At 44.0% G+C, this 26,866-nt stretch overlaps 1 protein-coding gene across 1 annotated transcript; it reads left to right on the top strand.

The window, feature by feature from the left end:
• Positions 1-1,373: 1,373 nt before the first annotated feature.
• LOC129705142 (Golgi-associated kinase 1A-like) lies at positions 1,374-25,267 on the top strand. Its single transcript, XM_055648574.1, has 5 exons — positions 1,374-5,839; positions 6,742-6,820; positions 6,949-8,294; positions 18,927-19,000; positions 22,610-25,267. The coding sequence occupies exons 3-5, from the start codon at positions 7,254-7,256 to the stop codon at positions 22,812-22,814; spliced, it is 1,320 nt and encodes a 439-aa protein (XP_055504549.1). The 5' UTR covers positions 1,374-5,839; positions 6,742-6,820; positions 6,949-7,253; the 3' UTR covers positions 22,815-25,267.
• Positions 25,268-26,866: the final 1,599 nt, after the last annotated feature.

The raw sequence follows: 26,866 nt of genomic DNA, 5'->3' as shown, positions 1-26,866 counted from the left end.
GAATTACCTCAGTTCAAGAACATGTTCAGGTTTCAGAACCTTTAATTTTACTTATACTCTTCCTTTTATAGGTTGCAAACCAAGTAAGCCAAGGTAAACCACTTCATATGGAATAAAAGTCCACTTTTTAATTTCATGTTACGCCTGTATAATTGCTTCGGTACCCCTGCTAGAAGTTGTGATTTTTCTTTTCTACAGTGTGCATTGCAATGAAAACATCCTTCCCATTACATAAGCAGTGATTCATGTCACATTAAATTTTTGTTCATTGTGGCTTGGAAGAGTTTTCGGTGTGAGTAACATTAAATGGGTGCTTGGTGTATAAGTATAAAATCCCTTGTACATATTGAGTGTTAAGTGTTTTGGCTCCTCTGAGCAACATTTAGTTCTGCTTGCGATGAGGCAAGCCTAAGTTTACATAGAAAACTTAGTTCGTACTTGTTCATACTTTTCAAATTTGTTTTATGGTTTGTAATAAATAGGTTTCACACCTGGTTTAATGCACCTTATAGCCTTGAATATTATCATGGCTTTTCTTAAACTTAATCAGGTCTGGCATGCAGGATGGAACTGGTGTATGGTAGATTGCTTGTCGGTGTGGACTTGGTGGGCTGAAGGACCTGTTTCCATATATATGTTTTACATATATATCTTAATTTCATTGAACCATATACGATTGAATACGTGGCATTATTTTTGTCTTGTTTCTATAGTCAAAGGGTAAGGTTAATTGATTTATTTGTGCAGAACAGTGATGGAAGTCCGACTCTTGCCTTGTGTTTTTCCTGTATATATATATGCATAACAGCGTGAATTATAGTCTGATTTCCATACATGAATATATTAAGCTAATTCATGTGCTGCACCTGTTGATCAGAGCCTGGCTTGACTGTGGAATGTAATTTAGTCTAACCTTATTCATGCCTAATCCAATTTAAAGCATAAATGTTGCATTCAAGTGTAGGTTAAAAGACTCGCTACAGTATGCACCAGATTGCACAATTTCAAGCTGAAAAATGCAAAAGCTCCCTACCTAGGAAGGGGAACACCTACCTTCCACACCCTCCCCCCCCCCTCAGTCGCTACGTTCACTCGCAATTTCTCACTCTCAACTCTCACCCAATGTTGACAACCCTGCTATAACCATCAGGTCTTAAACACTAAGATAGACAAAAATGCTGGAGAAACTCAGCGGGTGAGTCAGCATCTATGGAGCGAAGGAATGGGTGACGTTTCGGTTCGATACCTTTCTTCAGACTGATGTGGAAGTTGGGGGGGGGGGGGGGGGGGGGACGGGAAGAAGAAAGGAAGAGGCGGATACAGTAGGCTGTGGGAGAGCTGGGAAGGGGAGGAGATACTAATTAAAGATGTAATATAATACAGGGAAAACAAATAAAACTGCAATCGAATCTGACCCAAAAACAGAAATCATGGAAGAACTCAGCTAGTCAAGCAGCACCTGTGGAAAGAGGAATTTTAGTGTTAGTTCCACAACTTGGAAATAGGCCCATCCGTCCACTAAGTCCACGCCGACCATCCATCACTCGTTCAAACTATTTCTATGTTATCCCACTTTCGCATCCACTTACTACACACTGGGGGGCAATTTACAGACCCCAATTAACCTAATGCACGTCTTTGGGATGTGGGAGGAACCCAATGGAAACCCGCAGGGAGAACGTGTAAACTCCACACAGGCTGCACCTGACGTCAGGATTGAATCTGGTTCTCTGGTGTTGTGAGACACTGTGCTGCCCGTGCCTGACCATGCTTTTGCAAGAATGTCATTAACCTCTACCAGCTGCTCCATATTTGGGTCCATTACCCTTCCAAAGAAATGGGGAAGAGTGGACCGTTGACAGTTTCAAAGCAATGTTGGAGGAGGACTGAAGTGTAAGACAACCATATAACCATATAACAATTGCAGCACGGAAACAGGCCATCTCGACCCTTCTAGTCCGTGCCGAACACATAATCTCCCCTAGTCCCATATACCTGCGCTCAGACCATAACCCTCCATTCCCTTCCCATCCATATAACTATCCAATTTATTTTTAAATGATAAAAACGAACCTGCCTCCACCACCTTCACTGGAAGCTCATTCCACACAGCTACCACTCTCTGAGTAAAGAAGTTCCCCCTCATGTTACCCCTAAACTTCAGTCCCTTAATTGTCATGTCATGTCCCCTTGTTTGAATCTTCCCTACTCTCAGTGGGAAAAGCTTTTCCACGTCAACTCTGTCTATCCCTCTCATCATTTTAAAAACCTCTATCAAGTCCCCCCTTAACCTTCTGCGCTCCAAAGAATAAAGCCCTAACTTGTTCAACCTTTCTCTGTAACTTAGTTGCTGAAACCCAGGCAACATTCTAGTAAATCTCCTCTGTACTCTCTCTATTTTGTTGATATCCTTCCTATAATTAGGCGACCAAAATTGTACACCATACTCCAGAATTGGCCTCACCAATGCCTTGTACAATTTTAACATTACATCCCAACTTCTATACTCAATGCTCTGATTTATAAAGGCCAGCACACCAAAAGCTTTCTTTACCACCCTATCTACATGAGATTCCACTTTCAGGGAACTGTGCACAGTTATTCCCAGATCCCTCTGTTCACCTACATTCTTCAATTCCCTACCATTTACCATGTACGTCCTATTTTGATTTGTCCTGCCAAGATGTAGCACCTCACACTTATCAGCATTAAACTCCATCTGCCATCTTTCAGCCCACTCTTCCAACTGGCATAAATCTCTCTGTAGACTTTGAAACTCTACTTCATTACCCGCAACCCCACCTATCTTAGTATCAACAAAGACTGCATGGAGATAGACAGTTAAAGTGGCACAGACCATGAGTGCTGGTCATTGTCAAGGAACGGATTGGGTAAAGGACATACAATTATAATGGAAGAGATGGGAATTTGCCTTAAGTTGGGCAATTCATTGTTCATTCCAGACAGTTGCGACGTGCCAAGACGGGAGATAAGATGTTGTTCCTCTCGTCTATGTTGGGTCTCGCCATGACAGATAGGAGTGGGATTGAGAATTAAATGGGATGCAAACAGGAATCTCCGGATTACCCCTACAGACCAAGCACAGGTGCTCTGTAAAGCGATCATCTACACTTGATTTCTCAATTGTAGGGAAGATGACATCGTGAAGACAAATGTTATGGACTAGATTAGAAGAAGTGCAAGTGCATTGCTGTTTCACCTGGAATTATTGTTTTGATCCCAGGATGGTGGAATTGGAAGAGGAGAACGGACAGGTGTTGCATCCCCTCCAGTTTTATGGGAAGGTGCCATGGTTTGGGGAGAGTGGACAGGGAGTCACGAGTGAGCAGACCCTGTGAAATGCAGAGAGGGGAGGAATAGGGAAGATGTGTTGGGATCATGTCGGTGGTGGCCATATAATGTATGATTCTTCAAAATTACAAAAGAGTTAATGATTAATTCACTACACAAATGATTTTGTTCTGAACTTAACTTTTCTGTAGGTTTGTGGGGTTGAATGCTCCTGTACTTTCTTCACCATTCTGCAAATGAAAAAATCCATTACTTTTTGAAGTGCGATTAAACTGGTTAGCATTTTGTATACCACAGGTCCAATTTCAATTAAGTAGATCACTTTCTTCATTGCTTGAATTACTTTGTCGAGTACTTAAGCCTTTCCTGTACTTCCATCCGAATCTAGAAAACCATTAAAACCATCTCCATGCACGCTATAAATGAAGAAAGAAATCTAAATCCTCATTAAAAGTTCCTTGCCTTTTATTATTGAGAAAGAAAAATAGCTATTTTGTTTTCTTATTCCGATCTCATCGACACCAAAAGTGATGACGTGGCATGCAAGTGTTTCCTGCTGTTTCAGGAACTGTTCTTCAATGACCCTCTGAACTGCCAGCCCTGTCTCTTTGACTGTAATTCCTGCAAGAACTGCCAGGAGCCCTGTAAACTGCTTTACTGTTTTGGACCATAGTTCCCTCCCCTCCCCTTCCATGTGGCAATGATGGTAGTATGTGGTCAGGGTGAGGTGCGCTGTTAGCTGTTGATCTCTATGTTGTCATCTTTGCTGTGCCTCAAAGCTATGCTTCCGTAACAGTAAGTGAATGTAACAAGTTCTAAGTTAATTAGTGCCACAGTTAGTTCGACGTCTACTGTGAGGCACCAGAAAAAGCAAGGTTTATAAAAGAAAGGGTTCTGTTACTGTTCAAATGATTATAATTCTTATCCAAATGATGCTTACTCTGGCAAAGGCAGTGGTGGTTAATGTTAGAATATGTATCAACAGAATGATGGCACAGTATCATTAGCCGAGACGTGAATCCTGATGATCATTTTCTGGCTAATAATTTTGTTGCCAGTTTGTATGTGTATATCTACTTCTTCTTCTTGTTCTTGCGTATGGCGTGCACAGCCTAAAGTTGTATGACAACTTGTTCTATTTGATCTTATTTGATTGTGCACGCCGGGGTTGATTGCATTCGTCGGAACAGGGCGGGCCACGTGAAGGTTGCAATCTCCCACCCCTGTATATCTACTTAATTGTACAAAAAATTGATTTGGATGAATTAGTTCGGAATGAATGCCAAAAGTTTGCAAGTGTAAACATGCCTTCAATTAGTGGGTGGATAACACTTGCCAAGTCACAAGGTAGCACGGTATGAAATGGAATTTGACACAAGTGATTCTGGCTTGCATTGTTCTGTGCCCCTGTGGGACTGTATGGGTCATGGATCCATGGTGTTAGAGGGTTCAAAATAGTCTGTTCTGTTTTGTTTTATGAACCGTTAACCTCCTCCTAGTATGTCACCCAGAAAATCAACTAACATGGCTGTACTAATCTGGAGAAGTAATCAGTTCTTTTGAAGTAGAGCCTGCTGGTACATCTGTTGCCAACTGCAGATAATCCTTCGATAAATAGACCTCAAGAGCATGGACATTTGTAAGAGCTAAGGAAGAGAAAGCTGCTAAGGTTCCCCATTCACAGTTTCCTCCACCACCAGAAAACAATATTCTAATGGGCCTGTCCCACTTGGGTGATTTTTTGGGCGACTACAGGTGACTGCCGCAAAATTTTCAACTTATTGAAAAATTTTTGGCGACAATTTTTGCTGTCGTAGCTTGATGTCGTAGGTTGCCATAGGTGTCGTAGGTTGCCGCCAGGTGTCATAGGTGAATTCCATTAAAACTAGTTCCTGGCAGCCGCCTAAAGAGTCGCCTAAGTGGGGCAAGCCCATAACAGGATGTGAATCAGTATTCAACTTGCTATGCTGCTGAGAATCACAGTCGGAATACCTGAGTTTCACTTCCAATGATATGAAAGGAATTTATACAGAGGTGGGTTCTAGACCGTACTCCCTTGGTAACTGATGTGAACAAAAGTTTGAAATGAAATTTGTTACTAAACATAAAAATGTTTTATGTCAATAATTTCTCAAATTGGGTAATGTTTTCATTTAATTATCTGAATGCCCCTGAAGATTAAATAACTGGCTGTGAGTCTCCTTGTGGCCTCGTGTTGAAACGTGCCATGCTGTTTCTAATGATGTGTGGACTTGGACAGGATTCAATTGCATCAAAAGAAAGTTAACCACTCCTCTATCATCATCATTAAAGTCGGCTTATTTTGCCGGAGCCTTTCAAAATTTTCCGAAATGTTCAGCAGCACAAACTAATGGAATGGTAAAAGGTAGGGACACGATCAGTGGAGATTACTGAACTCCTCAAGCCCATCTCTTAAAAGATGTCAGCTTGAATTCCAAACTCTCAGATGGTGGTGACGAGAATACACGGTTCACTTCACAAGGCAGAAGATTGAACTATTTTACAGGTAAGCTGAGCTGTCTGTGCTTGTATAGAAAGTTAGTCCTTTTCACTTCTTGCCAGCTCGGTTTTGTATTGAGTGTTAGTGATGCGTTTGATGTGGTAGAGAATGTACTCACCCATCATATGGACAAGCAGTGACATTTGTCACACATTCCAATTGACACTTAACCCGGTAATGATGTTTATTTTCAATATGTATAAAGAAGCCCACTTTCGTCCTCAAAAAGGATAATTAATTGTAGCTGCTGTTGCCAGCATTCGTTAGAAGTGGATCCAGGACAATTGTGGTTTCAACCTAATGGCACCGCACTCCTTTAACTATAATTGGAGTGAGCTTACAACTCGCTATTTTAATAATGAGTGTAACATCCTTTTAGTTCCTGTTCCTTTGTAGCAAACACACCATAAAAACATATACCTTGGGACGGCACGGTGGTGCAGCAGTAGAGCTGCTGCCTTACAGCGTCAGAGACCCGGTTTCAATGCCTGACTACAGGTGCTGCTGTGTGTATGGAGTTTGTACGTTCTCCCCATGGCCTGCAATCGTTTTCTCCGGGAGGACCAGTTTCCCCCCACACTCCAAAGACGTACAGATTTATAGGCTAATTGGCTTAGTAAAATTGAGAAATTGTCCCTAGTGTGTGTAGGATAGTGTCAGTGTGTCGGGATCGCTGGTCGGCGATGACTCAGTGGACCGAAGGACCTGTTTCCACACTGCATCTCTATACTAAGAAACAAACTATACATCACTCCGATATAAGCTTCTACAAAAACAATGTATTCTTCACACGTATGTAAAGTATCATAAAAAACAGTGTAAGGTACACAGATATAAAGTATCATAAATTGTGTATATTTTATGGTACTTTGTTGTGTAAAGTATAAACCCTTTTTCCTAATCTAAAGTCCCACAGATGAATAGATACATCACATAACAAAGTACCATCAAACAGTGCGTACATCATGCCGATCGGAGCTGCTGGAGGTAAGACTAAAACCCTATTTAAAACTGAAATGCTTATGCTGACTGAAGCTACAGAATCGGAATGTATTTTCAACCTTCATCTGCAACTTGAACAGAAATTTTAAAATGTGTGCATTTTATTTTTGTAGTTTGGGCCAACATCTGAACCCCCTGAGTGAGATCTCAACTGTGCACCAACTCCCAACCATTCATTATCTATATATAAAGCACATCTAAGCTACTTAATTAGGGCATTCATTGCCTTTTAAGAACTCCCAAATATTCTTTACTCTGGATTCCACACCGGCTGCTCTATTGAACCAAGTAGACGCCCACAGTGAACCGACAAACTGAATGAAAAGATTCTTAATGCCACATTAACGCTTCCTGGACTTGAATAATCACAAAAATCAAGAGTTGCACACTTTTTCACGTGATTGTATTTTCCCCGACAATGAGAGGTGTGAGACGACACAGGAAGATAGCATTTTTATGTGCCTGCTTTCTTGGATCTGTGTCTCTTTTGCTTTGTACGATGCAAGCGCAGGATATCAACGCAGTGGCCATGGACAACAAGATGCACATTCAGGCTGATGAGCAGCTTCATACAAGAGCAAACAGGCTGATGGGCAGGAGTGCCCGTCACAGCAGTTTCCAGCACCGGAGACTCTACAAGTCAGGGCACTTTGCGGAATCTGTGCAAATCATTGAATCAAACCTACATCACAAGATTAAGAATGTACGCCCTGTTAGAAAGCCTAAAGGCATTGGCAGCGTGAAATGGTTGGGAGAGGACAATGAAATCATAGAGGATGCAAAACATGGTCTGGATAAGCGGACTGGTCAGAAACCAGCAAGAAGCAAAGGTGCAGCATCACAGATAAATCTCAATGGGAAGAAGAGAAAGAAACCAACAAAAACTAGCGAGGACTGCCTCTGGTTTGATGGATTCCATTCCACTGATTTCTTGCATGGAGCTGATTCAAGCAAACCTCTCACCTGGTTCAGTCAAAGGGACCGAGAGCTGGTGAAGCTCCTGGCTGGAGGAATTGTCCTAAAGGCTGGGCACCACACTCGGGGAGAGGAGACGGTCCGTGTGCTGCTGAGTATTAATAATTCTCTCGCTGTAGAGAGCAGCAGAGAGCAGTGTCGAGCGGGAGCCTGCGGATTAGTGAAGGAGTTGAGTGACCTGTGGGAAGTCCCTGCATTTCACCTGGACCGGATCCTGGGCCTCAACATCAGCCAGCCGGTGGTGGCACGGCGGTTGAGGTCCCGCCTGCTGCCGCAACAATACGTAGATGGTTCAGCGAAGCCCATGGTGTTGTGGGAGCCATGGACGCCAATACTTCAAGGCACTGTCCCACAGCAGGATGCCTTCCACATGGCCCAGTTCCCCAGTGTCTTCAGGAAGTGCCGAGAGGGGGCAAGCGAAGTGTGTGTCCGGGACAACAGCCCAGAGCTGCAGAAGATGAAACTGTTGAATTATTTTTTCCAGGTAATCTTGACACTAATATGTTTGGACATGCAGCACCTCACAATGGGTGGACTGTGGACCCTGCTTGTTTACCTTGGGGGAGGTTTGGAGCAGGAGACTATGCAGATTTACCAGGATCAGATCAAGCCTTAGAGCGTTAAATTACAAAATTTTGAGATTTTAAAACTTGTGTCTGCAATTTATCGTAGAGAGAATAAATGGGTCACTCTGGTCGAGATGTTATGAAAAGGGTTGATGGGGTAGAACCTGAAAAGTTATGGCCATTTTGACATTCATTGATGTGAATGAAATAATTTGGGGGGAGAGGGGCAAAGTATAGCTTTCTAATGTGACTACTGCCCAGTGATGAATTTCAAAACATGCTTTCCTTACTTAGGTGGGGCATCTTGGTCACATGGATGAGCTGGGTCAAGGCAGGGCTGCCAACATTGGGTGATTTTTATATCTAATTTAGATTAATTTATGGGACCAAATGGATGGAATTTAGTGTTCAATTGCTGTAAAGAAATGCCCATTTAAATCGGCTTTCTAGGGGGGTGGAACGCGGGGGGGGGAACGTGACAGCGCGCTGGATTAGTGCCCTCAAATTACCGAGAAAAAATACTTGGATATTCAAAGCCCAAATGAACTGGACTCGCTATAGATAAATTACTATATAAACTTTGATATATATGCCCCATTTAATGTAAAAAACTAAAGACAAACCTTTAATGTTTTGCTTTATAAAACCCTGGGGCTGCGAGATGTTGCGGAATCAGAGAGTAATTTTAAAGTATTAGAATTATATTATCGAGGCCTATAAAACTAATAATACCTTTTGCGACCGGGTCTTGCAGCGATTTTTCGTTAATGATTTACTAGGCTGAACATGTGCGATTAGTACAGCCTAGTAAAAATCGCGTTTTAAACCCACCCCCTCCAAACAGCGCCAAAATCGCCGACATGGCTGAGGGCAGATTCCTAATGACGATTCAGGTAGGTTTTGTAACATACCTACTTAGAGCGTTAAATTACAAAGGCAGATTTGCTTGTGTTGCCTTGCGTAGAGAAAATTAATGGTTTACTCTGGTCGAGATGGTTTGAAAAGGATTGATGGGGTAGAACCTGAGGGCATATGGTTTTGACATTCATTGATGTGAATGAAATAGTTTGGGGGGGAGAGGGGCAAAGTATAGCTTTCTAATGTGACTACTGCCCAGTGATGAATTTCAAAGCATGCTTTCCTTACTTAGGTGGGGCATCTTGGTCACATGGATGAGCTGGGTCGAAGGCAAGGCTGCCAACATTGGGATCCAGACATCAAATTGCAAGAGACCAAGCCCCCGCACATCAGGCAGTGCTCTCCGCCTAAACCAGGGGGGGGGGGGGGGGGGGGGGAGTGCTCCATTCCCATTACAGAATGGTTGGCCTATTCATTATGTGGTGAGGGAGTGTAGCAACCGAATGGGGGGATTAAACTGGGAGGGGGGTTCTTTTGTCCTGGTTCAAGTAAAACTAAAAAATGTTTTAGTCACATTGTCTGCATGTATCTCTTTCAATCCTTTAAAATAAAGTATTTTTTTGGGGTAAGCTTTTTCCACACATCTGATTCCGTTTCCATCTGATTACACTCCTGAGGTAGTTGATCTAGGTGTTAAATATCCCAACAGATTGAGCAAACAGTTAGACTGTCACAGGAATTTGGAGGGGGGGGTTTAAGAAATAGTCAATGCGGTAAACAAACATAATTGTCTGAAGCAGTCTGAAGAAGGGTTTCGGCCCGACACGTTGCCTATTTCCTTCGCTCCATAGATGCTGCTGCACCCGCTGAGTTTCTCCAGCTTTCTTGTGTAACCTTCGATTCTCCAGCATCTGCAGTTCCCTCTTAAACAAACATAATAGTTGAGTGGCAAATGACAATGGTGCTATCATCCCATATTTAAACACAGAAAATAAGGGGTTATCGGAATGTATGTTTGGACCTTCAAGCCTGCTCCTTGCATATCATTTTATATTACACATATCCCATCCCCTGGATATCCGGATTAATAAATAAAGGTTTTTTAACTAATTACCCATCAGCCTTTGATTTAGCAATAACATTAGCCAAGAAAGCAAAGCATGGGATCCAGACATCACGACAACTGGCCTCAGTTCCCCGCTCACATCAGCCTGCTCTCCCTTCTAAACCAGGAGAATTCGACAGATTTTTAAAAGCGGGGGGGGGGCTGAGCGATCACTGTCACTGGTCTCAGGGGTAAATTGGTGACCCCTTGTTCTTATACCAAGTGTGGGGAGGGTGTGGGAGGGGGGTGCTTTTTGAAATTTGATGTATTGAAATCATGTTTTAGTGCATTGTAGAAGTATGATTTCAATGTTTTTGTTTAAAGTATTTTTAAGGGGTAACTTTTTCCACACAAAGGATTGTGGGTGTATGGAACAAGCTGAGGTAGTTGAGGCAGGGACTATCCCAACATTTGAGAAACAGTTAGACTGATACATGGATAGGACAGGTTTGGAGGTATGGACCAAAAGCAGGTAGCGTAGCTGGGACATGTTGGCGGGTGTGGGCAAGTTGCGCCGAAGGGCCTGTTTTCACACTGTATCACTCTATAACTACATTATACCTCCACCATGCATGAATGCTTCAAAATCAAGTGGTCGCATTTTATTGCCATATACTCAAGCATAGAAACACAGAAAACAGGTGCAGGAATAGGCCATTTGGCCCTTCGAGCCAGCACTGCCATTCAATATGATCATGGCTGTTCATCTAAAATCAGTACCTCTTTCCTGTTTTTTCCCCATAGCCTTTGATTTAGCTAGCCCCAAGAGCAAAATGGAACTCTCTCTTGAAAATATCCAGGGAATTGGCCTCCACTGCCTTCTGCAGTTGAGAATTCGACAGATTCACAACTCTCTGGGGGAAGAAAGTTTGTCCTCATCTCAGTCCTAAATGGCTGACCCCTTATTCTTAATCTATGTGTGGCCCCTGGTTCTGGACCCCCAACATCGGGAGCATTTTTCCTGTAGTTACAGTAAGTTAAAATCTAGCAGGCAAGCAGGATGCTTTCTCCAACCACCCCCATTTGAAGGCCACTTCCACCGCTTCTACCCAGTGCTTGGTACCTACTTCCAGCAGCCACTGGTTGTCCTCCAGGATGCACTGATCCATGCCGGTCACCAGAGCGAATTCGGCACAGAGACTCTCACGGTAGCGGTGCAACGCCTCCGACGGCCCAGGACTCTTGCACTGAGGCTGCTCCATGGCCGGAGCTGCAGCAAGCGACTCGCCAGCCCAGCAAACACTCGCCAGCCCCAGCTCCCCGTCCGCATCTGCCCCCGCCGCTGCTTCTGCTTCCATCACTCCCTCAGCCCCATCTCTCCAACACCCGCGGCCCACGCCGTTGATATGAGTTTTGAAATTCTCGTAGATCACAGAATTTCTCACGGCAGAGCGTGAGAAATTTGTGATCAGCGTGAGAGCATGAGAATTTGGCCAAATGCGTGATTCTCACGCTCAATGCGTGAGAGTTGGCAGCCCTGGTCAAGGGCCTGATTCTGTGGTGTTGACTATGAGAAGCAATGGGCTCTGCCCTTGTTTATGAGGACACATTGGGCCTTTCCTTGAGATATACCAAATTAAAATGTTGACTCTGTGGTTCAGGATGATGAGACTAAATTATCTAAGATTCTGCTGTCAGTTTTGCCCTGTAACTTCATTTTGCCAGTGTTCATGGTAACAAAAGGCTTTTGTAAAATAAAAGACGAGTCTCTATGCTGTACCACAGTTGAACAGTAGGGGCCGCACATCCCCACAGATACTTTGTTTCTGCTGCTCAAATATTTTGTTCTGGTCTGCATCGCAAATTAATCCCAAGTCAAGTGGAAAAACCTGCCCTCAAATCTCAGTGTAACTATAGTTTGGCTCCGTTCTCTTACAGTACTTTGCAATGCAGTGAAAGGAATTGGATAATAATTCACACAATGAAAGCAAGATACTGCCTGATGCTGAAAGTCTAATATATAAACAGAAAATGTTGTAAATCCCAAGCAGGGTTTGCGGAGGGTTCAACAAAACTTATATAAAGATCTATGTCGGAATTACTCCACTCACAATATAATGATCAGAGAGAGTAGTTCTCAGATATAATTAGAATATGAAAGTCATTTAAAAACTATCAGTCCTCTTTTCAATGGCAATCTTTCTCCCAAATACTGTTAATTTAATCAGAGATGTAAGTAAGAATGGAGGATAATAGCTAGAAGAGAGCTGTGAAGATGAATTTCAATTTTATATCCTTTGGTGAACACATTCACATAAATAAAGCACGTACATGGATGCACGCATGCATATACACGTACACACACACATAAGCAAAGGACACATGTATACATACATACATACAACTCATGAACACACGCACTTCTCAAACAAATGGATAGTACACACATAGCCACACGTCTGTACAAACATGCTGACAGCACACACACAAACCCACACACACCACTCAAACACACATAATGCACATAATTGCTGAAACACGCACAGACACACAGGTCAAATGTACGGACAGCACCAACATACACAGTAACACAAACACACACATAACACACTTTATCACTGATACGTGTGCACAGACATACGTACACACTGCCCAACATACTTAATGCACATAATAACAGTTGCATACACAGCTCAAGCGCACACATTAAACCTAGCTCTTTACATTCCACATCTTTAAACTGCTTGGATGTTATAGGGCAGGGAGATAGAGTTAGTTCTGTTTCCCTGCTGATCACCATGCCCTCTAGCCTCAGCTCTATAAGAGGGAATATCTTTGCTTTTTTGAAGGACTTGGGTTCTTGACTGGCTGCTTTTCCTCTCAGGATTCTCCGAATGGAGCAAGCAGTGCAATTGTCCTGGACCACGGACAGGCTCTGGTGCGGTTCATTGGAGCCAGTACAGGGACAGAGAATGAGAAAGGGGGAAATATATGTAACTGCCTCTGCCCGTAAATTTGATTTTTTGGAGAGCCTTGTGCCGCAGCTCCTATTATAGATTGGTGAATTCTATTCACCATTATCCGAGCAGTAAATTGATCAGACGGTGAGCTTAGAGATGCAGGTTGTGGGATATGGCATTGAGAATGAGTTTGCTGACTTTGATGGCATGTGTGAGTACAGCACTGATATCAGGTCCTAACATTGACCTTCTGAGTTATTGGCTCTCTTGGGTTTTTGAGCAAGTGCTTGTCGTGTCCCCTGGTCCTCCTCCGATGCAGGACACCCCAGCCACTGTCCATCTCTTCCAATACCACCAACACACATTAACACGGGGGGGTGGGTCTATGCCAGGACATGCATTCTCTGCTCCTCTAAATTCAATGGCCTCACGCATTCCATTGAGCTTTAAGAGCTTCAGCAAGTGCAGAGTTGCCTTATTCAGAACTAGCCATCCATAGTACTGGCTGCCTGCTGATGCCATCAGTGAATGAATAACGTGGTTAGCCCTAGCTGAACCCAGGAGACATACAAATGGACAGCAGCAGGAGATTGGCATGCTGCTTACATTCCTTTAAAGGTTAGGTGCAAAAGCAGAATTCTGTAGACGCTGGGAATCTGAACTAAATCAAAAAATGCTAACTTTACTGGTGCTCCCAATTCAGTGTACTGAGTTTGTCGCCCACAATACGATCTCATCTACACCAGGGAAATGGAACGCAGTGTTGGTGAGCGCCTTGCAGAATCAGTCCATTAGCCCCCAAGTTCCGAGTTGTCTGTCACTTTAACTCTCCAGAACACTCGAGTACGAACACTCCCACCCTAACCTCACAGTCTTTGACCTTCCACATTTTCCAACAAAACATAACGCAGGCTGGAGGAGCAGCTTCCAAAGTCTGACTAGCCCAATACAGCCATGCCAAATCAACACTTTTTTTCACAACAGTAACTTTATAACAAGCTCAATGGACAACTAATACACTACTCCAAGGACATGCCAATCAAAATGGGTTAGCGTATGATGAGCTCTTGAAGGCATTGGGCCTGTACTCGCTGGAGTTTAGAAAGATGAGGAGGTACCTCATTGAAACTTACCAAATAGTGAAAGGCCTGGATAGAGTGTATGTAGAGAGGATGTTTCCACTAGTGGGACAGCCTTAGGACCAGAAGCCTAAAGGGCCTGTTCCATTTGGGCGATCTAATCCACGAGTTCTGGCGAGTTTGCCCTCGACTCACACTCGCAGCACGGTCGACACGAGGTTGTAGGAGGTCTTTGTAATTCTCCTTCATGCTCGAGAGTGGTCTTCGCGTACTCGAGGCCTCAGCTAGGTCGCGGCGTTTTTTTCAACATATTAAAAAATGCCCGCGAGTGAAAAAAGGTCGCCATGGAAAAAATTGATTATTTTTTAACTGGTAGGTTTAGTCGTAGTAGGTCGGCATGTTAGTCGTAGGTAATCGAGGGTAGTTGAAGGTAGTCAAAGATAGTCTTCATCCTAGTCGAAGAGTGGTCGAAGGAGGTCGCCTTCACACTCCACTAGGAGGAGGAGTGGAGACACTTTTAAGAAGTTTAATAAAGTTTAGCGGGCATTTTACCTACCGGTAGGTCTTCCTAGGTCCTGAAACTCCAATAAGCCAATCCAAATGGCCGGTCACCGAAGGAGATGGCCCACGGCTGCCCATGAGTGCCTGTAAGTAAATGCCAAACAAATTTTACTTGCGGAAAATATCCTGAAAATATTTCCGCCGCCTAGCTGAGACCGCGAGTATGCGGGAACCTCCCTCGAGCATGAAGGAGAATTCCAGCCACCTCATACGACCTCCAAGGACCTCGTGTCGACCATGCTGAGAGTTTGAGTCCAGGGCAAACTCTTCTAAACTCGCAGCTTAGGTCGCCCAAGTGGGACAGGTCCTTTAGCCTCAGTATAAAAGGAGATACCTTTTACCTCTTGATTAGTACAAGTGTCAGAGGTTATGGGGAGATGGCAGGAGAATGGGTTAGGAGGTAGAGATAGACCAGCCATTATTGAATGGCGGAGTGGACTTGATGGGCCAAATGGCCTAATTCTGCTCCTATTCCTTATGACCTTAGAATGGAGATGAGGAGGAATTTCTTTAGTCAGAGAGAGGTGAGAAGGCGGAATTCATGCCACAGACGGCAGCGAAGGGAAAGTCAATTGATATTTTTAAGGCAGAGATTGGTAGATTCTTGATTCGTATGAGTGTCAGGTAATGGGGAGAAGGCAGGAGAATGGGGTTGAGAGGGAAAGATAGATCAGCCATGATTGAATGACAGAGTAGTCTTGATGGGCCAAATGGCCCAATTCTTCTCCGAGAACTTATGAACATAAAATAAAAAGAATACACATATAAGCACATATCAAAGCAAAACGTTATCATTCTTATCCAAGATACACTCAGGCCGTGAAAGCGGACAAGGTGCCCATGATACCGTGTGCAGGGACACCAAGGCAAGGATGAAAGCCTGGAACAGGGGCAAGCAGAGGTGTGGGTGGTGGTTTCAGTGGGTCAGCACATCAAACCTTTGCTGCTCACATGCACAGTCTTTCCCATTTCATTCCATGTTCTTCCCGTTTTTGCTAGTAATTTCACATTCATTATCTTCTTACACTTAAAACCCCACCAGTCCAACTAATGTTATTTACTTTGTGCTGGAAGGAATTGCAGATGCTGGTTTAAACTGAAGATAGACACTAAAAGCTGGAGTAACTCAGCCGGTCAGACAGCATCTCTGGAGAAAAGGAATAGGTGATTAGAGTCTGAAGAAGGGTCTCGACCCGAAATGTCACCTATTCCTTTTCTCCGGAGATGTTGTCTGATCCGGAGTTCCACCAGCTTTTAGTGTCTAACTAATGCTATTCACTAAATGTCTTTAACCAACCTCCACAAACATTCAACATACTATCAAAAATCCATCCCTTTGTCCTCCACCCCGCCACCTCTCTCTGCATTGTAAAGCTGCATCAACCTGAGACATTCTCTCTCCACCGATGCTGCCTGGCCTGCTGAGTATTTTCTATTTTTATTTCAATCCCCATGCTGCATATTTAGGGCATGTAAAATTGAGCTTGCACGGCCAATGCAAGAAGCAGTCACACAGGTAATTCATTTTGTTTCTCACGAGATATCTTCCATGATCCGAAGCACTGAATCAGTTAAGCGTGTTTTCGCAAAAAACACCTTTGATTCACCAAGCAGGAGACCTCCAGTTTCAGTTCAATACATTGAATGGATAACCTCTGCCTTGTTCAGACTGCTGCAGACATTAATCATGCTCAAACAGTGGAAACTTGGATTGTCAATCAGCAGCAGACAGATCTGTTAGCCGATACCATGTAGCACTGATAATGCTTGCAAAGGCCAAGAGCCCACACTTCCCAGCCTCAGGCTGGCAGTGCGGAGGTTGGGAGAGATGAATTTGAGATTGGAGTTACGCACAGAGCATTTGATTCACCAAAACAAAACCCAGAGTCTATTATTAAGTTGTATAGTCTTTGAATTTCCATCCCAGTCAACAGTGGCTACATCATGTAAAACATTTCTCTATTTAAAGATTTAGCTCTTTATAAAATATTGACAGTACAGTCAACCCCTTGTGTTACACAAGGCAGGGGGGGGGGGGGGGGGGGGGGGGGGAAGTGTTTGTTCCTAGAAAACGATTGTTAACAGGATTCTTCGTATAGCGAGTTGAAGCATTATATTGATTATATTGAAAAACAATATATTGATTAACTTACCAGGACCCTGGCTCCTGCAATCCCTTTAAACTGACCAGGATTCCATATTTTCTACAGTCCCTTGAAACCTAAGGGTTCATTGGGAAACTAATACCATTCGATGTAATGTCTACAAAAAGTGAGGTAAAGAATTGTTGAGGTCACAGTCCAGGAAATCTGCTAAACCAGTCCCGCCAAAGTCCCAAGCCTGCCGGAATATCAGAGTTTTACTGTAGTTGAGAAAAAAACAAGAAAAAAATGGAGGAACTTAGTGGGTGGAGCAGCATCTGTGGGGGGAGCAGTGGTGGACTGGCCAGGGTGTCAGCTTGCCCGATGGCAAGTCGGCCCCTGATGAAGTGGGCCTCCTATATCAAGTGGGCTCCTGATGAAGTGGGCCCCCTTTGTCTCCTGGCAACCAATATTTTTAGACCCAGTCCGCCACTGGGGGGGGGGGGGGGGGGGGGGGAGGATGGGGAAGGGGGGGGGGAGGAATTGTCAGTGATTTGAGTCAAGTTTACTGGGGTATGTTTTGTGTTTTTATTCATCATCCCATGTGAGTTTTCTGCCACGTCGAGAGAACAGCCATTCAAATGAATAGGACAAATCAGGTGGTAGAAAGAAGATAAGTAAAGCTTTTCATTTGATTTAATTGAATCAGTTTACCTGTTTTTAATTTACTTTATTTGTTTTAATGTTATGTTTCTCAATAGCTGGTCTTGAACGATTTTCAAGAATCAGGAGAGTTTTATTGAAATTCTTTCTTGCATTTCAGTACAGTCCAGAGATACAGCACGGAAACAGGCCCTTCGGCCAACCAAACAATCACCCATATATTAGTTCTATCCTACACACGAGGGACAATTTTACAGAAGCCAATTAACCTGCAAAGCTGCACGTCTTTGGAATATGGGAGGAAACCCACGCAGTCACGAGATGAACGTACAAACTCTGTACAGACAAGCACCTTGTAGTCAGAATCAAACCTGGGTCTCTGGCGCTGCAACTCCACTGCTAGGCCACCCCTTAAAGCAGTACGATTGAATGTGAATATAAGAAATGTTCATAAATGTTTACTGTAATCAGTGGAAAGGAGACTCAGTGAATCCCTCAGTTGGATCAATAGACAATAGGTGCAGGAGTAGGCCATTCGGCCCATCGAGCCAGCACCGCTGGAACCTTTCCCCTCCAGAGCCGCTCCGTTAATGCTGCCAACTGCTTGTGCCGGGGGAGGTCTTATGTCACTCTGGCTTTTGCTGATGAGCTGAGTGACTGGCTTCTGGTGGAAAACTGCTCCAGAAGAAACAGCGTGGCCCTGGGCCACAGCAATCCCCGGGCAGCGGCAGATTTACAGCACGCTCTGCGATGCAATGAGCCGAGAAGGAAGAGGACAGTTCCTCATTACAACCGCACTCTGGGAACTGGACTGGTCCCAGCAATGCGGAGACCGGCCAGATGACCAGCAATGCATCCCACAGATCAGTTTAGCAGTGAATATGGTCGTAAGGCTCCATCTGTTTCCTGGAAATCAGGAGCTTAATGGAGCAGCACAGGGTTTGTCATTTGGTGACTGTCATGTTTTCAGTATTGCTACTACAAATCTGGGGACAATAATCTGTCCTGAAACAGATAACATCCCCATTCCCCGACAAATGGATTTGGCAACTCGTATCAATAACTAAAATAACCTTTACAGCAGGAGATGACTCTGCTGTTGTATTCCTGTGGTCTTGTGTGTATTGTTCATTGGCCTGCAACATTAGCTTCTGCTTCTCCACAAATACAGCCTTCCCAGCCAAGCGCTCCTGTCCTCATTCCCCTGTACAACTTGGCCTCAATCACACGCAGAGAATGTACTTTGCATGCTGTTGACAGGAATTCTGTTCATTTCTTCCACAATTATTTTTGTTTATTTCAGGATGTGGAGATCATTCTAGCCAGCTTCAACAAAGGGAAGGAGAAGCACACAGTTACTTTCGGAGATTTGGATTGGTAAGTGTTTCTGCAGTACCTAGAAAAAAATGTTAAATTACAAGTAATGCACGCAGGTTGTAACAACAAAGCAGGCCATTCAGCCCAGTCAGTCCATCCTAGCCCCTTTGTTCAATGGGTCGTTAATGGCAATTAAGATGATTGTGTTTTATTCCCGTCACTTCCTGCATTAGAATTCCAGAATTCAGAAGTGCATCACAGGTTTATGATGGAGGGAACTGTCTGAGAAGAATCCCGAATCATTCTTATGCCACTACACAGTGTGGTGGTGTTGTGAATGTATAAGAAAGCTGATAGCAGTTTAGCACATGATCTTAATTCACCAGGGAATGATGTAAAGTGGGCTGTCACACCCCTACGGCCAAAGGTTTACTGAGAGACGGCACCTTTCTTGAGGTTCCAAGAACAGTTTGCCTATCTGTTCCATCTGGTGTTGCTTTGAAATGAATTGGTTTTAAAAGCTAGAAAGGGTGCAGAAATCTACGAGGATGTTGCCAGGACTGGAAGGCCTGAGCTATAGGGAGAGGTCGAGCAGGCTCGGACCCCATGGTATTTCTTCTTCACAAACCCATAAATAACCAGGGGGAAATTTATCGTGGTCAATTAGCCAACCAACCCACGTGTCTTTGGGAGATGGGTGAATCTGGAGGAAACCCATAGGGTCACGGAGAGAACACGCAAACTCCACATGGACAGCAGCAGTGAAGGTGGGTTGCCGGAGTTGAGAGATAGTAGCTCTACAAGCTGAGCTGCCTAGAGCAGTGATTCCCAACCTGGGGCCATGGCAAATTTCAGGGGGGCTACAGAAATGTTTTGGGATTTAGGGGGCCACAGGTTCAATGAAGGGGGGCACAGAGCTACCACCCTGTTGCCTCCTAAATTTCAGTTCTAATAAATTTAAATCTATGTAGTTGAAATATTTTTGATGTTTGTGGAATAGAATAAAAGAGAATATATGTGCAATTAATAGACACTGATATTTTTATGGAAGGTATTATAATATTGAAGTACTTTTTATCCGCTAATAATGTCAGGGGGAGGGGCACAGAAAAATTAAAAGATCCCAAGGGGGCCATGAGCTAAAAAAGGTTGGGAACCACTGGCTTAGAGTGAACAAAAGATAGACACAACATTGTCAGAGGTTATGGGGAGAAGGCAGGAGAATGGGGTTTGGGAGGAGAGTAGATCAGCCATGATTGAATGGTGGAGTAGATTTGATGGGCCAAATAGCCCTATTCTACTCCTATCCTTTATGACCTTGTGACTTAAAAAGCTGGAGTATCTCAGCAGGTCAGACAGAATCTCTGGAGTAGAAGAAAAGATGATGTTTTGGGTCAAGACCCTTCTTCAGACTGAGAGTAAGGGGAGAGGGAGTCTTGAAATATTGAAGGGTAAGGTGTGAAAATGACAGATCAAAAAACAGACGATGGTAAGGAAATGTAGAATGATTCATTGTTAGCTGAGGGGAAGGTGACAAGGGGGTATACAAGCAGTAAAATTAATCAGAAGTGCAGTGAAACTATACGGAGAACTGGGGTAGGGAAGGGACTGAGAGAGAGAGAGGGAGAAAGTCAGTGTCAATCTTTCACGGAACGGTACTGGAAGACCATTGCCCTGAAGAAGTAACTCCAGAAATGTAGCTGGTTGTGGTGATTGTTTGCGACGTCTTTACTGAATAACTGCTGTCCAAAGATCAGCATAGATAAAGACAAATTAAATTGGAAACTATAATATATGTAACATTTAATGCAGAAAACAAAATATTTAAGCAGAAGTGAACTATTGCAAGTTAGTTATGATTTTTAAAAATCCCCAATAATCTGGAAAGCTAACCAAAATAGAAATATTAATCCTGATATCTGGGATAATATTCAGTTAAAACATAAAAGTGCCGCAACTGCTGTACAGATTATGCAGCACCTGTGGAGAGAGGAACAGTGTTTATGCTTCAGGTCACTGAACTTTTAAAAGAACTGATGGTGACCTAAAATAATACATCAATTTTTCATCCTCGACAGACGCTGCCTGACCTGCTGAGTATTACCAACTTTTTCTGTTTTTAGACAATAGACAATAGACAATAGGTGCAGGAGTAGGCCATTCGGCCCTTCGAGTCAGCACCGCCATTCGATGTGATCATGGCTGATCATCCCCAATCAGTATCCCGTTCCTACCATATCCCCTGACTCCGCTATTTTTAAGAGCCCTATCTCGCTCTCTCTTGAAAGCATCCAGAGAACCTGCCTCCACCACCCTCTGAGGCAGAGAATTCCACAGACTCCCCACTCCATGTGAGAAAAAGTGTTCCCTCGTCTCTGTTCTAAATGGCTTACTCCTTATTCTTAAACTGTGGCCCCTGGTTCTGGACTCCCCAACATCGGGAACATGTTTCCTGCTTCTAGCGTGTCCAAACCCTTAACAATCTTAAATGTTTCAAAGATAACACTTCTCATCCTTCTAAACTCCAGAGTGTACAAGCCCAGCCGCTCCATTCTCTCAGCATATGACAGTCCCGCCATCCCGGGAATTAACCTTGTATACCTATGCTGCACTCCTTCAATAGCGAGAATGTCCTTCCTCAAATTAGGGGACCAATACTGCACACAATACTCCAGGTGTGGTCTCACTAGGGCTCTGTACAACTGCAGAAGGACCTCTTTGCTCCTATATTCGACTCCTTTTTGTTTTAGATGTCCGGCTTCTGCAGTTTTATGCTTCAAAGACTATTTAATATTGTGAGCTCCAGAACCATTTGAGGGAATTAAATATTACGAGCTGTTTCTTGTATTCCTTGTAAAACTCAGATTTCCATATCTATAGCGGTTTAGTTAACATATCAGGTGCTCTGTGAAGAGATGAAAGTTAGAAAGCTGAATTTGAATTTTGAAAACTAGCTGCATTGTTTCCAATGATAGCTTTAATGAATAGCCTTAATATAAAAATTCCAGTTCCAATTTTTCCCCCCGATCCTTTTAAGATCCCCTCTTTTGCCTTGTGAAATTCTACAACTCTTCAAGAACTCCACACTCCTCTAACTTGGGCATCCGTCCCTCGGCACTGATAACTCTGCCTTTAGTCAACAGGTCCAGGCGATCAGGGGCTGCGCTCCAGTGATCATTCCCCTTCCTTAAGCATTCAGAGTACCAGAGTTTAGAGATACAGAGCAGAAACAGGCCCTTCGGCCCATCGAGTCCACGCCTTCCAGCTATCTCTCCGCACACTGGCACTATCCTACACACTCGGGACAATTTACAATTTTACCTAAGCCAATTAATCAACAAACCTGTACGTCTTTGGAGTGGGGAGGAAACCAGAGCACCTGGAGAAAATCCATGCAGTCGGACATTTGGAGAATGTACAAACTCTGTACAGCCAGCACCCGTAGTCAGGATCGAACCCGGGTCTCTGGCGCTGTAAGGCAGCAACTCCACCACTGCGCCACCGTACTGCCCAATCTGAAAACCTTATAGTATCCATCCCTGACTGGGTGTCATGCTCCTTAAATCTGCCGAAGGATATTTTTTGTCAATGTTGTGTCATTTGAATGGATTTTTTCCCCCCAATGTTCTATATTTTAAAAAGGATATATTGTTCTCTGGCCGGCTACAGGATACCTCCCAGAACTCTGAAGATCATCTCGTCACAGTGCCTGTCCGAAATGCTCCTGCGTTCCTTGTACGAAGATCAGGAATATTGGCAGAGTAAAGGGACAGTCTCCCTTTTGAAGCTGGTGGACAGAATTAGTAAAAGAGCGCAGGTTTTATTGCAGCATTCTACTGACAAACACGTGCAGCATAGGAGACCAGACATGTGAAATGAAAATATTGTCTGAACTTGAAATGACCAACCAACAGGGCGGCACTGTGGCACAGTGATAGGGTTGCTGCATTGCAGCGCCTGGGACCCGGGTTCGATCCTGACTACGGGTACTGTCTGTACATAGTTTGTCACTCTCCCCATGACTGTGTGGGTTTCCCCCGGGTGCTCCGATTCCTCCCACACTCCAAAGGCGCACAGGTCTGTAGGCTAATTGGCTTCGGTAAAGATTGTAAATTGGCCCTAACGTGTAGGTCTGTGCTAGTTTACGGGGATCGCTGGTCGGCGCGGACTCAGTGGGCCGAAGGGCGTGGTTCCGTGTTATATTTCTAAACTAAACCAAACCAAACAGTTAATTTCATATACAGACCTCCCCGACCTACACTATAGACGACTTGTGTAAGCTCACACTTATCGTAAAAAGTTCTGTACACACTCCCTAGTACAATAACGGCAGTTTATAATTTCCACTACAACGAACGATCACTCAAGTTTACATCGGAAATAAGCCAGTAATGGCGGCAGTGCTTACCCAGAAGGCAGCGCTCCGCAGAAAGTGCCCCAGTTGCAGCCAGACGCTGTTGAGAGTTAATGCTCTCAGTTGGCTATTTTGGGCAGGGGATGAGGATGGTGATTTCAGCTTATGTTAAATCTGGCTTCACGGAACGTAACCCTTACACAAGTCGAGGAGTGCCTGAATACTGTTTGACCCAATAATTCACCCGAGTGAATGAATATGGACAGTAAGGAGAGCAGGATACATTGTGAATATTATCATTGATCACATAATGTAGCTGCCTCATCATACCGTTCTGGCACTGCCATCAATGGTGATTGGCCTTGTTTGAACAGCGAGCTATTCCAATACAATTACAGCACTGGCATGTACCTGACTACATGGCAAATTTCCCAGCTATGCCCTGTTCACAAAAAGCAGGACAAATCCTATCCCAATAATAACTGCCAACACGTCTCGTTCTCAGTCTTCAGTGACTTTGCAGTCGACAAAGAGCTGAGAAGCGACCTCTGATCCCCAACACCCCGCTCACCAGTACATGGTTTAGGTGCCACCAGGTCTACTCAACTCATAGCACTGGTTGAAACACGGATGAATGGGCTGAACTCCAGCAGTGAAGTAATGGTCTTGATGTCAAGGCAGTGTTCAGAGGTGTGGTGAATCTGTGGAATTCTTTGCCACGGAAGGCTGTAGAGGCCAAGTCAATGGATATTTTTAAGGCAGAGATTGATAGATTCTTGATTAGTACATGTGTCGGAGGTTATGGGGAGAAGGCAGGAGAATGGGGTTAGGATGGAGAGACAGATCAGCCATGATTGAATGGCGGAGTAGGTCCGAGTGGCCTAAACCTACTCCTATCACTTATGATTTATGACCTTATGAGTGTGGTATCAAGAAATCCACATAAAGCTAAAGTCATGGCCATTCAATGGGAAAACATTTGTGACTGGAGTTTAGTTTAGTTTAGAGATACAGCGTGGAAATAGGCCCTTAGGCCCACCAAGTCCACACCGACCATCGATCATCCGTTCACACTCGTTCTGTCTTATCCCGCTTTCTCATCCACTCCCTAAACATTAAGGGCAGTTTACAGAGGCCCAATAACCTACAAACCCGCATTCCTTTGGGATGTGGGAGGAAACCTAAGCACGCAGAGGAAACCCACGTGGTCACAGGGAGAACGTGCAAACTCCACACAGACAGCACCCGAGGTCAGGATCGAACCCGGGTCCCTGGCGCAGTAAGGCAGCAACTCTGCTGCTGCATCACCGTGCTGCCCCAAACATCTGCCCATACTCTTTGCCTATTGATGCTCCAGCTACAGAAAAACGGCAGTAACCGGGCACCGTTAGGATCTTGGTGCTGGAAAAGCTGATTCTGTTTCTCACTAGTTACATTTTTAACAACTTTGAACTTGAATCATACACAATGGTACCAGAAACGCGGGACTCTTGTCGAAAATAAAGTACCATTGAATACGTTGTCGTATAATACATTTTCCAGTGATCCTGGTGGGTTTAAAGGTACTGCGGGTGTTTAAAAGCGGAGGGAGCTGGATGAGCCGTGGTGTGGTGTTATTGAAATGTTACTACAGTTCCTCTGTAGTTTAACATTCAGAGGCAGTCACCCATATTATTTTAGTAATATGCAAACACATCTTCTCTGTTCCTTTTATCTAGTTGTTACGGAAAATACACTACTGCAGTTAGTTAGCAGTGCAAGTGAACTTTGAATCACCCTCGTTTGATGTTTAACAAATAGATACATAGCCTTTAATATTTAAAAAAGGAGAGAAAATGCCAGTCTGATTTGTAAATGACTCTGATTGACTAAACTAATGTGAACAATTACGGTCTTGAAGTTTCATGCTCTTTGGCAGCAGAGTAATACTTCATCTGTTACTGGGCGTAATAAAAATGAGCAAAATATGAAAATTGCCTTCATTTCCCTATCCTATTACCCAAGGCAAATATCCAACCTGAGGCCTGTGTCTTTACAAAACAGCTCAGAGTCTGCATTTGCAAACAGTCCCAACCAAAACAATTGAAAGTTTGACCTGTGTTATGGGTCCAATATCTAATGTAATAAATCGAGGAATGAGTTTGTCAATAAATGAGAAGCAGAACTTGTAGATGCTAGAAATCTGAACCAAGAAACAGAGCCGAAACGTCTTCTATCCATGTTCTTCTGCCTAACCCGCTGAGTTGCTCCAGCATTTGTGTCTTTATCTCTTTATCTTACCGCAGATACAACCTGTCCAGCTGAATGTTTCCAGCATTTTCTAACTCGATCAGTAACTCTGTTCAAGATCTTGACATAATACTTACCGGGCAAATAGTGCCAAATTTTCATGCACATCCCTACAATCTACCAGCCAGGTCATCATGGAAATCATACTGAAGATAGACACAAAATGCTGGAGTAACTCAGTGGGTCAGGCAGCACCTCTGGAGAAAAGGAATAGGTGACATTTCGGGACAGATTCCTTCTTCCGACTGGGGACTTTTCCGCAGTCTGAAGAAGGGTTCCGATTTGAAACGTCACCTATTCCTTTTCTCCAGAGATGCTGCCTGACCCGTGGAGTTTCTCCAGCATTTTGTGTCTATCTTCGGTATAAACCAGCATGTGCAGTTCCTTCTTACACATAGAAAGCACATTGTTGGTTGGTATCATAATTTGATTAGGGACAGCTCTGCCCAAGACCGCAAGTAATTGCTGAGGGCTGTAAATGTAGTCCAGTCCTTCACGCAGTCTAAGCCTCCCATCATTGACTCCATCTACATTGCAAGCTGCTTCGGAAAAGCAGCCAGCATAATCAATTACTTGTTCCACCCTGGTCATTCCTTCTTCTCCCTGCTTCAGTCGGGTAGAGGGTAAATAAGCTTGAAGGTGCCCACCACCAGCCTTAGGAACAGCATCAGGCTTCTGAACAGTCCTTCCATCAGCTGGGATTCACTTCTATCCCTTTGCAGACGTTGGACTTTGTCTCTGGAACTGATTCGCTACAATGCTGAGAAGTATATTCTGCACTCTGTATCCTCCCCTTCGCTTTACCTATTGTACTTGTGGTTGACTTGATTGTATTTAGGTATTGTACTATCTGATAACATGCAAGACCAGGCTTTTCACTGTACCTCGGTACACTTGACAACCAACCTAAACCCTTGCATGTGATCTATTCCATGCACCTGGTGAATGCGGTCTGTACTGTGTGTACTTAGCCCAGTGTCTCACTCAGTCTGAACAAAGTGGATTTAAGCTCCTGCTCTGAGCTTTAATCACACGCTCTCGGCTGATAACATTAAACGTGTTCTCCTTCACATAAGTCGTTAAACTGAGATCTCCTTCGCCCTTTCAGAAGGACGAGTGAGATATGAGGCGGTCATTTGAGAAGGAGCTGGGTTGTTCTAGTTTCCTAGTTGGAGATCTTCCATGTTTGATGATGAGATGTTTTGATGCTGGACATCTGATCACGTTACATGTGATTATCCGTCATGCGCCTGCCTTCCTACATTTGCCTAGTGACAGTTGCG

The sequence above is a fragment of the Leucoraja erinacea genome, chromosome 17 (assembly GCF_028641065.1).
Source record: "Leucoraja erinacea ecotype New England chromosome 17, Leri_hhj_1, whole genome shotgun sequence".
Lineage (NCBI taxonomy): Eukaryota > Metazoa > Chordata > Chondrichthyes > Rajiformes > Rajidae > Leucoraja > Leucoraja erinaceus.
This window is presented reverse-complemented; position numbering and strand designations above follow the sequence as displayed.